Source organism: Podarcis muralis, chromosome 9 (genome assembly GCF_964188315.1).
Source record: "Podarcis muralis chromosome 9, rPodMur119.hap1.1, whole genome shotgun sequence".
Classification (NCBI taxonomy): Eukaryota; Metazoa; Chordata; class Lepidosauria; order Squamata; family Lacertidae; genus Podarcis; species Podarcis muralis.
The window spans coordinates 60692544-60706288 of record NC_135663.1 but is presented as its reverse complement, the minus strand read 5'-3'; the positions used below and the strand labels follow the sequence as shown (position 1 = coordinate 60706288).

The 13745-nt window shown below is 40.1% G+C and overlaps 1 protein-coding gene across 5 annotated transcripts in view; it reads right to left on the bottom strand.

Annotated features, from left to right (window-relative positions):
• Window positions 1-5094: 5094 nt before the first annotated feature.
• PDS5A (PDS5 cohesin associated factor A) overlaps window positions 5095-13745 on the bottom strand; it is a 52361-nt gene continuing 43710 nt past the window's right edge. For 3 of the 5 annotated variants that reach the window (XM_077934377.1, XM_077934375.1, XM_028744826.2), the window contains exons 29-34: window positions 13184-13246; window positions 12308-12453; window positions 11306-11411; window positions 10271-10626; window positions 6972-7134; window positions 5095-6221 (exon numbers count right to left, since the gene is read on the bottom strand). In XM_077934377.1, coding sequence (XP_077790503.1) covers window positions 6174-6221; window positions 6972-7134; window positions 10271-10626; window positions 11306-11411; window positions 12308-12453; window positions 13184-13246 — 882 coding nt within the window. In that variant the 3' untranslated portion in view covers window positions 5095-6173. Of the gene's footprint in view, window positions 6222-6971; window positions 7135-10266; window positions 10627-11305; window positions 11412-12307; window positions 12454-13183; window positions 13247-13745 lie in introns of those variants that run through there. The other 2 variants (XM_077934378.1, XM_077934379.1) reach the window with 2 other exon arrangements.

Sequence of the window (13745 nt, the reverse complement as noted above, 5' to 3'; positions counted from 1 at the left end):
TTAATTATTCAGCATATCATTTTTCACTTCTCATTACTCTAAAAATAATAGGCAGCCTTGCAGTTATTGTGAGCTGTGCCAGTTATGGTGGAAGAATTGCTGCACAGTTCACCTACGCCACACAATGGATGCTGATCATGCAATAACCTGTTTCTGGGAACTTTTAAGCAACCCGTAGATTTTTAACAAATCTAGAGGGTTGGAACTGGTTTATCTCTGTTGAGTACTGAGATTATAACCATTGACTGCTCTTCCTATGGAGGCAAGAGAGAAAGAGATGCCCTTCCCATTGCCAGGGGTCTCAACAAATCATTGTAAGTGCCAAAAACACTCCACACAACTAATTGGGTTTTTAAAAAGCCAAGTCCATGCTTTCGTTCCTATACTGAGCTGCTATTAGAAAGTGACAAAGTACAAAACAATTTGTACTCCTGGTGACATGTGCTGTAAAAAAAGGCGGCTAAGCAGCATTTTACCTCAAGCATTGGTTTTGGAACATTTTGACCAGTCAGGTACTTCTATAAATGTAATTAAATGATATTTTATGATATCTTTGGAGAGGAATATCCGAGGTCCAAGCCTCAGCAATCTGTCTAAAAGGAGAAACTGGTTGAAAGCAACTTTGTCTTCAAATAAACCAAATGGTTGCAAAGTGAGTAAACTATGCAAACTCAAACTTGTTCAACAGAAGAGTTAGACATTGTGGAATGTGCACCTTGCCTTCCCTGTTGTTTGCTTTCTTATATTTTACAACTTAAATGATGGCAATGACACTGGGCTTTTATTTTTTAAACATTTTGGTGGCTTTTGCAGTCATTGTTAGGATAAGAACCGTGTTCCCGTCACGGACATTTTGATAGGCTCATAAATGGTTACCACTGTCAGATTTTGTGTTTTATTGGGTAACCAAATGCATGATGGCTGTCGATTGCCATAATCCACGGGAGTTTTTCTGAGTGGGTTGGCAGTCTGGGAAGCTTAGCAGAGTTAACTGCAAGAATCATGGTCGAAGGGAGAATGTCTCAATCAAAGACTTTTCTAAACAAGGCTTAATTGCATGAATATAAGCATAGGAAAAACATTACAGTTGCAGAAGTAGCAGCCATCGTGACTAGAGCTGCGATATTCACTCTGCTTTGACATGCAAGCACAGCTACATCCTTGTTAGACTAATGCTTCCAAAGTGATTTGGGGTTTTTCAATACATAACCCAACCTTCAGGTTTTTGGGTTTTTTAAGTGCCATACTTAACCGGCCTACTCTTCTACTTGGAGCTATTAAATGCCCCTACCTGCTTTTTTGTTTTTGTTTTACTGTAATAAACTCGTGACTCCATTCCCTAAAGGATGAAAGCTTGCAAGCTGTGTATTGTATGACAGTGCTTTCTGGTTAGTCCCTCTGCGATGGGAAGAATCTACTAGTTTGAAATAACCATTCAGAATCATGCCAACAAAACCCAACAGTACTATAGGAGCCCATTAATAAAATTTGCAATGTGGTGCTTTACATTGGTTTTTAGAGAGGGCCTCCCCTTTCAGAAAAGTGGTACTGTCAAAGATCCTTGCTGACCTGTTGCCGTTTTCCATTTCAATTTATGTTGTGGGGGTGGGAGGTTTTTTTGGTTTGGTTTTTCTTCCCAACCAAGATGACAAAGGCTATTTGTAGGAAGCTTTCAACTGGACATTTCATTGTGAGTGAGCGGGCTGCAATGCAACGTTGGTGTTTGCGTCTCTTGAGAATAAAAGCCACGCAACACTTTTGTATGCCATTTTTCTAAAAAAATAATAATAAATACACTTTAAAAATGTTGATTTCCACTGCAAATGCTTAACAATAAATGCATGTTTCCCTGAAAATGCTTTCCATTTTACTTTGTGGTAATAAATCTCTCCAGAACAGGAGATGATGCACCACTATTTAAGTGTGATATAATGGTCTCATTACGTTACAAGAGTGAAGACCCATAGACCAGCAAGTTGGATTTTATGGAGCAGACATAGGTATGTGTGCAAATCAACCAGTTGTGTTTATGCTTTGTTAAAATCTTTTTTAAATGAACGGGTGGTGCGTTGCTACTTGAGTGTTCCTTGCAGCATTAGTAAACTTTTGTTCTCACTACTTGTTGCCTTTGTGGCCAAAAACCTAGGAATTTTCTTACTGGGAATCTGCTCAGGGGAAGGCATATTGGATCTTGTGAGATTGGATCTTCTCCTAGCAGCCTAACTTGCATTTTTCTGCTGCAGGGGAGGCATTCTTCTCCCCAGCCCAAACAGCTAAGAGCAGGAACTTCCAAAAAAGGTACAAAACCTTCCATATTGTGGCCAGTATTCTGAGCCTTGGGTAACACACACAAAACCATTTCCTAATCCACAATAATACTTTCATATCCTGGCAGCCCTAAACTACCCCTACTCCATGTGCCTACTGCTGAGGCAGATGTGCCAAAACACTTGGGGGTGGAGACAGAATATTCTCCTTAATCTTTAGGTTTATGTTAAAGTTGCTGTTGTAAATAAAAGGGGCATGCTGGATCCTTTGGGGCACTGAGAAACAATACTAGGTTGGCTTCTTGGGAGCAACTGAATCACAACTGATTGAACATTCTGATGGCTTTTCCAAGAGGCAACATCAGCTGAGGCAAAAAAGTTAAGTCTAGGATGCACACAACTCTGGTCGCTCACATAGCTGCCTGCAGGTATTTTTTTCAAATATCTCGCTCTTCCTCCCAAAGCAGCCCAGGGTAGCAAAAAGCCCCATCACGTACTGATGTGCCTTCCTTGAATTACTTGGTACAAAGTTGAAAATGCAACAGCAGCGCACACATACAGCCACCTTATCTCTAGGTCTTCGCCCAAGGAAACCGCCTGAAATTTTGGAAGGAGAAATGGGGCGATTTTCTCCCACATCTAACTCATCTGTGAGTACGATAGCAGCAGCAGAAGAATGGAAGTGCCAACAGCTATGCCGTGCGGAAAATCAATGTAACTTTTGCTGTAAGAGAGGAGACCAAGCATAAACAACTCTCTCTTCAACTAAGATGGGCCTGGGTTAGAGGATCACACTCCAAGCTTATAGATCCTCCTTGCAGAAACAGCTGTGTGTCGTCCCCGGCGCATTTTCAGAATGAACTTTCCGAAATGAATAATGCTCATAGTCGAGTCCTGGTAGAACACTCAGTACAGTGGTACCTCGGGTTAAGAACTTAATTCGTTCTGGAGGTCCATTCTTAATCGGAAACTGTTCTTAACCTGAAGCACCACTTTAGCTAATGGGGCCTCCCACTGCTGCCACGGCGCTGCTGCACGATTTCTGTTCTCATCCTGAAGCAAAGTTCTTAACCTGAGGTACTATTTCTGGGTTAGCGGAGTCTGTAACCTGAAGCGTCTGTAACCCGAGGTACCACTGTACATGTGAAAAGGTTCCAGAGGTCTTGGTGAACCACTAGCTTAACATGAGTCAATAGAGTGATGCAACAACAAAAGAAGGCTAATGCTATTCTAGGCTGCATCAACAGAAGTTGATAAGGGAAGTGATGGTCCTGCTCTTTTCTGCCCTGGTCAGATCCCACCTGGAGTCCTGTGTCCAACCCCTGCAATGCAGGACTCTCAACTAAAGCATCCATGACAGATGGCCATCCCCACAAAACCCTCAAGCTGTTTTTCAAGGCAGACTCCAGACCCTTGCTGGAAGTGTCCTTAGGTCTCTCCTCTTCTGTACATAGGGAAAGCACCATGGAGCACACCTGGATGTGGTCCATGACATCTGGAAGAAAGTAAAATTGGTTAATCAAATGGTGGTAGTCTTAGATCTACCCACACTGGACTGGTAGCATCCTGACAGATTAAGAAACGTTATAGTATATTTAGGTAGCTCTGAAGTTCTTTCCTCTGCATCTGCACTGGGGTATTAAGAAAGCTCAGATCAGGTTTGCCGAACCTGGTGCCCTCCAATGTTTTGGACTATAACTCCCATAATTCCTAACCGTTAGCTAGCAGGGGTTGATGGGAGTTGGACCCTAAAACTTCTGGAGGGCATGGGATTATAGAAGGCAGGTTTGGACTGATCACCCATGCTAAGCTCTTAAACTCAAAATTTAATATAGAACACTAATGTTTCAGTGACCTCTAGCATCTCCTAGATGACCACCTGATGGTACAAACCCCTTCAAGTACAGTGGTACCTCGGGTTAAGTACTTAATTCGTTCCGGAGGTCCGTTCTTAACCTGAAACTGTTCTTAACCTGAAGCATCACTTTAGCTAATGGGGCCTCCTGCTGCTGCCATGCTGCCGGAGCACGATTTCTGTTCTCATCCTGAAGCAAAGTTCTTAACCCGAGGTAATATTTCTGGGTTAGCGGAGTCTGTAACCTGAAGCGTATGTAACCCGAGGTACCACTGTACAGTACATGTCTTGCAAGAACACATTCACTAATGACTATCTTCATAGCCTCTGTCCCAAATTAAAACACTGGTGTAGAGATACTTGCTACGTTCCTCTGATCAGCGCTAAATATTAAAAGGTGACAAAATGCAAAATTCAGAGTTTCAAGAAATTGTATTCTAAGACCTTACAGTACAGGCCGATTTTGATTTAGCAGATCAAAAACCACAATTCCCCTCAACCAGACTTGGGAAATCTCCTTGGCTACATACCTTAGTAAATGTATTTTGCATTATACCATCTGCAAGTTCTCTCGTCTCCCTGGTATTTTAGGTTTCTTAGAGGTGTGTACAATACTGGAATGTTCTTTGCTTTCTGAACACTCCAGAATACACAAGTCATCTTGCTGTGAAAACTATGACCAGAGGTTCTGTTCACAATGCAAAATCTTTCTATTTCTTATGGAGTGATGCTTGATTAGCTGTTTGTTGCCTATTTTGTTCTTTTAATCTATGAAATCCAGGGCATAAGTATTTTACACTACTATCTGGTCCACTGGAGAACACACACTTCCCCAAAGTGTCAAAATCTTACGTGTTGACATCAGTGCTTAGGCAGCAGGAAATGTATTGGTCCTACACAGATACAGAGATGCTATGCAGAACTGAGGCAAAGTAGAAAATAGACTTTTCTGGGGAGAAAAATGATACCATATGACACCTAGAAGCATTTATTTTATGCAACAAACTTAAATATGATCATGTGTACATTAAAAGTGTACACTGTATGCTGAACAATGCCAGGGGAAAAAATCAATATTGATGCAAGTCTTCTAAAATTAAACATTAAAAAATGAGCTTGGACAGGAAGACAAAAACGTAAAACAGACTTACTTTCAATCAGCACAGTGCTTAAAATTGAGAGCAATCCTAAACATTTCCAACATTCCTTACAAAGCTGCCAAAAGTCCAACTATTTTTAAAAATTGATATTTTACATCAATAATAAAAATCTGGTGACAAACATTATAAAATCAAATGCTGGGCTGCCTTTACTCCATTAAATTTAGAATATTCCAACAGAACCACAGGAGTAAACCCACTTAAAAGTGATGTTTTTATAAAACAACCAACAATATGTACATTTATTGCAAATTATATTAAACTAAAATGGAGAGGGAAATTAAAAAAAGATGAAATGTCTACTTGCAAATCAATCAAGTGATTAGTCTCCCACTCAGATAAAAAGTCAGAAAGCAACATGTATAAAAATTGTCACTATGTGACTTTTCATAGCAGGAACCAAAATCTGTACATCTTATTTAGCTGGAAAGAATTATACATAGGAGTCTCCAAAAGGAAAGCAGATGAGAATTCAGGTATTTTCCTTGTGTCTTGGATTAAAATTCTTTCAGTAAGCTTCTATTTTTTCTTGCAAAAAGGGTGGGCAATACCTGATTCTAGCTCTGAATTTTTTAAAGGATCTCATTCTGACTTTCTTTTAAAAAATGCAGCATGAAAATTTATGGAGTAAAACACTTTTAACTCCAGATATGCAGAAACTGGAATCAAGTGTTAAGCAATTTGCTTAATTATTGACTTTTCATAAAAAAAGTCTCTGGGAAAATAAGTACAGATGCTTTTAGCCTCTCTCAAGATTTCAGCAGAATAATGTCATCTGAAAGGGAAGCAGATTTTCCTTCTGTTCTCAGAGCTGAAAGCAGTGTGATCTGAGTATTTTCAGTTCCTTATACAGGAAATTTCTTGGTTTTTGCAGAAGCTTGGAGCATGCCGTCATTTGGCCCTCCTTTTCCTCCCCTTGCAAGGAAGTTTTCTTTTTACCTTGAAGAGAAGAAGAAGAAAGTTTAGAAAAATGAAACTTATTGGGAAAACGCTCGAGATCGAAGTGAACTTTCCCCTCTGAAGTGCACCTTTGATTTCTTTTTTTTAAAATCAATTCTTAAATTCCTTAATTTTTTATTTTTATTAAATTTATATCCCATCTTTGTTCCATATTGGAAACCAACATACATGGGTACATGGCATACAGTCATCTAGCCTACACACACTTACCTGAAAATAAGCACCACTGAACACATTACCTGAATATTTTTGTCTAGGATTGCATTGTCACTTGTGTTTGTATCAACATCATCTTTGATGTAGGTGATAAAGGTCTCGTCGAAATTCCACTGAGGACAATAATTTGCATTTATAGGAGGATGATAATCTTTTTATGAATTAATTTGGGGGGGGGGAGACATTACTTTAAATTTAAAGCAACAACAGTTTATTCCACTGCAATAATGTAAAGAGCATCATAAAGATGCTCTAGCATTTGTCTAGAAAAGCTCAGCAACTGAAACTCTTGTCGAAGGAAGGAAGGTGGGAAGAATGATAGGAATATAGCAGTTTCACGACCTCCCAGTTTATTGACTTTCGTTACCTAACTTCCACTAAATTTTTAACGTGCAGAAGTACTGTGTGATCTACATCCATGTCAGCGACATTTCTACAAGGACTGACCAGCACCACCTCCTCCCAGCACCCATAATTATACAAACATAGCCCTGTATAATCTCCCTGCTGCACCTTCAGGAAGCCATTCTCTGTTAGTTCTGTCTCCTCAGTGTCTTCCTGGCTGCCTGTATCCTCAGTGTCACAAAGCTTAAAAAGATCCATTTCACTTGGAGAATATCCAGGACTTGATTCTATCTCGAACACTGACTCTCCATCACTTCCCAGCACCTTGCTTCTGAAAAACGTTAGAATGGGAATATCATTTGGGAGTAAAAGCCTAGCTAAATCAAACTAGGAGTTGCACTTCTGTCCTTTGAGCTGAGACAAATGAGCTCTGCTTTTCGGAGCTTAAGTCAATTTTTGTTAGCATGAGATTTCTCTTAACCTTCTTTGAAAGGGCAAGCGGTCTACATAAGGAATAACAATGGACTTTACAGATGTGTATGAATGGTTTCTATACTGCTTTAGACAATTATCAGCTATACTGGAACAATATATACTATTAAATACAGGCAACACCTGATTTGCATGGGGGTTAAATTCCTGGCCCCCGAGCATGGGTTACTCCCCCTTTTCTGGCCACTTCTGGGTTGTGGCGATGCACGTGTACACAATCATGCATGCATTGAACAAGCGTAAAATGGTTGTTGCCTGTATACTTCAGCTGGTTTTAACTATGCCAGAGATACGGATTTCCCCCTACCAGTATATACATCTAAAAGGATGTCTAATCAAATTCCTTACATAAAAGAATTATCCCCTCTGTTTTCGCTAAGATCTCAAAGAGCTAATTTAGGCATGTCCAAGGACAGGCCTTCCCAATTTGTGACCCAACAAACTCAAGACAATCTAGTAGTCATGTACAACATTGACTGGCCATAAGTTGGTGGTGGGATCACAAGTTGGGCAGGCCTACCCAAGAGCCTGCATATATTTGGTACAATTTTTGAGCACCAGATCCGTATGCCATCTCACTGATTGCTTCTGAAACTCCTCCCAGTCTAAGAAATAGGCTGTGCAGCCAGCCATTATCTGTGGCCACCAACCCTGACCATGTCCCTTCCCAGGAATCTTCTAACATATGTAGAAGATGGGAGTGGGGAGAAGGTAGGATCAGGACTTGATACTACCTCCAGAGAGACAACTGCAAGAGATTCAGGCTGCTCCTGACTATATGAGGAAGCTGGTCCCTCTCATTTGGATAGACATCCAGTAACTGCCTTTGTGAGCCATTGAAGGGGGCTGAAACAAGCCCCCATGGTTCGGGCAACAAAGTCATCGGACAGTTGTTCAGAAGGCTATGGATTCCTGGGCAGCCTTCTTTCATACTGATGCTGATGCTTTTGACCAGGGGAATGGTCAGTAGCCAATAGCAAACACCACCCTAGGAAGGCCATATATGAATTAAGTAGGTATCTCTACTCCTGCTAACTCACCAGGTCAACAGCTCGTTTTAAAAACAATTTTATAATTGACCGCGGGTTGAAGGACCAGTAAGACTGGTTAGGGGCACACAAATTCTGACTGGGCACCATGCTTGTGAACCATCTCGACCGGCCCAAGTCTTCCCGTGTGTGCAGAGACATTGGGGATGCCACAGTTCTTATAACACCACATTGCCTTGTCATGATTCCTGATCCCAGTAAAAACTATCCCTAACACAAATCCTAGCCCCACACCACTTCTAGAAATCCCAATCCTACCCTGCTGTGCTGCCATTATCCCACAGCAACATGCACACACAGAGGGTAACAGGGAGGAGGTGAATAGACAAAATCCCTAGCTAGGGGATTTCTGAAACCATTTACACTGGCTTTCCCCACAGATTCTGATGTGAACCAAGCCACACGGAAAAGACTAACTCACGCTCCCAACTATGAACAACTTTCTCCCATCATGCACTTCAACTGCTTACTCTGACATGTCTGTGCCTTGCCTTGTGCAAAGTAAACAATAGCCGAGATGCATAATACATAAGAAAAATCTACCAAAGCCAATTTTGCTGTTTACACATGGATGGGGATGTCAAGGATTTTTTTTTTACCTGCCTCTCAACTTGCGTTGAAGAAAGCCATCAAGTTGCATAACGGCAGGTGAGTACATAGGGGACTAGAGTGAACCTTTAGGGTGCCAGTTGCCCATTCTTTTTTTAAAAAAATGTGTTTTGATTTTTCTTATAAAGCATACAGGATAAAAATAACGATACCTAACATTAGGGAAAACAAACCAGCTGATTCCACCAATAAGGGAAATAATAGTTCGTCTGTAGTAATATTACAGAATGTCTCTGTTTGATTTGTACTATTCAGCCCAGAGTTCCTGACCACAGTTGGCCATGTGTATCCAGAGGACAAACAAGCAATACTATGTTGCCTATTCTTAACAAGTAGGGACAGGAGTAGCTCGTATGTTTGACTGTCTGGATCAGGGGTCAGCAAACTTTTTCAGCAGGGGGCCAGTCCACTGCCCCTCAGACCTTGTGGGGGGACAGACTATATTTGGGTGTGGGTGTGTGTGTGTGTGTGTGTGTGTGTGTGTGTGAATTCCTATGCCCCACAAATAACCCAGAGATGCATTTTAAATAAAAGCACACATTCTGCTCATATAAAAACACCAGGCAGGCCCCACAAATAACCCAGAGATGCATTTTAAATAAAAGCACACATTCTACTCATATAAAAACACCAGGCAGGCCCCACAAATAACCCAGAGATGCATTTTAAATAAAAGGACACATTCTACTCATATAAAAACACACTGATTCCCGGACTGTCCACAGGCTGGATGTAGGAGGCGATTGGGCTGGATCCGGCCCCTGGGCCTTAGTTTGCCTACCCATGGTCTGGATTTTGGCAAGATCAGATCTCCAAGAGCTGGCCACTCTGCCGACTTATCAGCAGCCACTGCTGCTCTGAATATTCCATGTCAGCTGGCTTTTTAAAATGGAGAGTCTTTTGCTAATTGGTCTTCCACACTCCTTGACCCTGATGTTCATCTGCATTTGCATGGGGGGGGGGAGGATCTTATGAGGGATGTCTTTTTAACCATGCACACATATCTCTGTGTTAAAGAAAACCTGTGTTATGCAAATGAATTAGCTGCATTTTTTGAAAACATGTATTGCTCAGCAGTTGGATTTTGTGTGTGGTGGGGAAGGACTAAGGCTAAGTAAAGAGGAATTAAAGGGCACAAATAAACAAGAGACATGTGACGAGGGAGGAAAGCGTGCGGGGAGCAGTGTGCAGGAAAGTGCAAAAGAAGTTCCGTGGAGATGGTTAGGATTTACTGTGATGTCACTTGGCATTTCTGGCAAATTATAGCCAGTTCAGGACAACTTCCCAGAGAAAGAAAGCAGTGTATTTTGTGTTTACCTTTGTAGATCAATCTGTCTCTGTGCTGGTACTGCTTTTTTCGATGCATCTTGCTGTTTTGGTGCTTTGGCATTGCTTGCCTCTAAACTCCCTGGACCTTCCTGGCTGGGTGCTGCCCTTTTCCGCCCCCTACCAGATGGTTTACTTGTTTCAGCATTTTTTGCCATGGTGCCCTGAGATTCAGACTTGGGAGGACGCCCTCTCCTCGGCTTGGGAGGGGCAGGCTGGCCCGATTCATCTGTTTTTTTCTCTTCTGACTTTTGATGAATATTTTCTGCTCCGGCGGCTGTTGCAGTTCTTTTCTTTCCACGCTCAGTGCTAACATTTCCTTGCGTTGCCTGATCAGAGTTTATCTCCTAGAGGGGGTGAAATAAGGCTTAGTTTGTTGTCAACTGAATCCCTGACAGTCAGGTGGCAGTTATATCTGCTTCAAAACCTTGCAAGCATTTTAGAAAGAAGTTTCCAAGGGCAGCTACAGCAATAACCTTTCAAGTACCACAAAATAATCGGTCCAAGGGGACATACTGTTGCAATGGGGAATTCTCATTCCCCAAAATATAAAGCAGCATTTGGGAAACTCGTTATAGAAATACAACCAGCTTTGAAGTATTATTTCTCAATGTCGTGTCTACTGGCTTAGGTTTTCTACTTAAATTAAAATCCAACTTAAAACATTATGGGCATGAAACAAACTATCAGATGATGGCATGACAAGTCCTTGCATAATATTATTTAATGCGCTTTAAAAGTTCTCTCTGTACCACACTCAAGAGCAGCTCAACTGGAGCCAAAACATAGTACAACAACATTAAAGCAGGATATTTGAATAAATAAGGAAAATCTTGCTATCAACTGCTAAGCTGACTTCTTCCGCCTTGTTGGGAAACTGTTGACGTTCTCAATCTGGGATGTGTTTTCATGGAATGGCAAATAAAATGCAACAGTTATATTAAAATGTTAGTCACCAATTCCTGGATACATTTTTTAGCTGGATTACCTAAAAGTAGAACATGCTTTAAAAAATTTCAACCATACCTTGTTCTTTACAGGTTCTATTTTTGCTGGGGTGACAGAAATAATTCTCACTGGATTTTCATCATTTTCACTGACACCAGTTTCTGATATGTCTGAGCTCTGCTCTCTGTTGGAAGAATTTTAAAAATCAATGTAAATTTGTTTTCTGTTAAATTATGGAAGGGAAAGAAATCTATTTCCCTTCTTTAAGCCTAATTGGTAAAAGAACTGATCAAGAAGGTAAAAGAACTGATCAAGATTTCTTGTAAACTGGTTAATGCTAATGCAAAGGTTTTAATATGCCCCTGCCTGTGTGCTGGATTGTGATCCTGCATTAACTTTTTAAATTCATTATCTCCTTAACTACAGCAATCCCCAGGGTTGAAAGTGGAAGATGTTATTTAAAAAACCATGCATTTAAAATAAATTCTACCCTGAAATACTTAATTTCAATGTTAATCCTAATATTTAAAAATCCACGTGAACATAGATATGCACTCAATCGGTTCTGTTGTTTGATATTTAGTTTTTACACATTAATAACTGCTGATATATACTATTATTGTACTGTGTATTTTGGGTCTATGGACCACAATAAAGCTGTGTGTGTGTGTGAGTAAAAGAGTTAACAATTTGAGAAAAATGTGCAACTAGCAATGTGAACTTCATCCAAACCTCATTAGATATAATGCTGCAACTACATAAAACATTCTAACAGGTAATACAATTGAAAGCAGATGGTGAGACCAAATATATAAATGTTCATTTCAAAATTCAAAATGGAGGTGAAGAAGTGATTGGCAGACTTAGTTCATTAAAGGACTTGGAATTCTAAGAATTTGATATTCCTTTATGACACTGAAAAGTTTGCAAACTCTGAATTTTAGAAAAATAAAATACATAAACTGAAAAATAGCAATTTTCCACATAATTAAGAGAAGTAAAGTACAATCCTATATTGAGAGAATCCTTTAACATAATATGTTTTTAAAATCTGAATTATATTGCTGAAAAGTGTTAGACCTTGATTTGTTTCCTGCAGGAGAGCTCAGTTCAGAGTTTACGCTATTATTGCTTCCAGTTTCTGATCCTGCGCTTCGGATATATGGTCTCCTTCCAGTTGCAGATAAAGGTTTATTTACAGCACCTAATACACCAGTTGGTTTGGGCTAAAATGAACAAGAGCAGGCTTATTTAATAAGTTTGAAATACATGCAAACACACAATTCACAATGTATAATTTTATTTTTTTTAAAAAAACTCTACAATATATAAAATGGCCCCTTGCATTTTGGTCTATAAGACATATTAATTGGATATCATTAAATAGCTGCAGCTACAACTAGCTCAGTGAAAATTCCTGAACTTTATCCTACTTATAAATGTGATATAGCTCCAAGGTTATAGTGAAAGGCTTCATTTTCCCCACAACCTCAAGTTCACCACATGCCTAAATTATTGAGGTACAAATTGTCTCAGCATTGTTTCTCCTTACACTGCGTTAAAATGTACTCAGAGATTCAGCAGAAAGCATACATTTTTAAACCCTGTAGAATGAGAATCCCAAAGTCACAGCCCATAATCAATACAAAATCCTTACACCCTTTACATAAAAATAAAAGTTCTTGTTTGATCTTTGTGAAGCTGACCCACAACCAACGAATTAGCTCTGAAATCAAAGGGGCTAAGGCGCATTAGGTGAACCTGTAAGTAATTTAACAGTGTTGTCCTCTGCACTCTGAAAAAGTCCTACAGAATTCAATGGGATTTAGACTCAAATAAATAGAGCCTAAATGGGTTGCACTGAGTTAGTCATGTATACAATTTTATCATTTTTCAGAAACTGAAAGGGTTCATTGTTTATACAATGTGTCAAATAAAAAAAAGTAGAAACAACACCTTTCCGGTTAAGAGAAGAACTCTCATCTCTTCCGAAATGTAATTCCTTTCATTGCAAAAATCCTTTGGGGGGGGGGGAGAGAAAAAGAGAAGTTATTTAGTATTTTCAGGATAGATTATGTAATTTGACAGGGAGCAGAGACTCTGAAATGCTTTCCAGTTTTCAAGAACAAGTGCTTCTAAATCAGAGGTGAGGAACGTTTGGTCCTCCAACTGATGCTGACGACAATTACCATCATCCTGGCCACTGTCCATGTTGGCTGGGGCTGATGGACATTGGAGTCCTAACATCTGGTGGACCAAATGTTCCCTACCCTTATTCAAAATAGCTCCTCCCCCAAATAAACTTTGTTCATAAAACAGGACCGCAACCCAAGAAGTGTGAGACTTGTTTTATGAGCCCAGGGTCCTGGTGGGGTTAAACAGTGAATTGCATTTCAAGCAGAGGAGCATTTAGAGGCCTTTTCCACTATGTTCCAACAGAGAGGAAAAAACCTGTCTTGTCCAGCAGGGTTTTGTTTTGTCATTTAAGTTAAAACTGGTATCTTGGAAAGAAAATTAT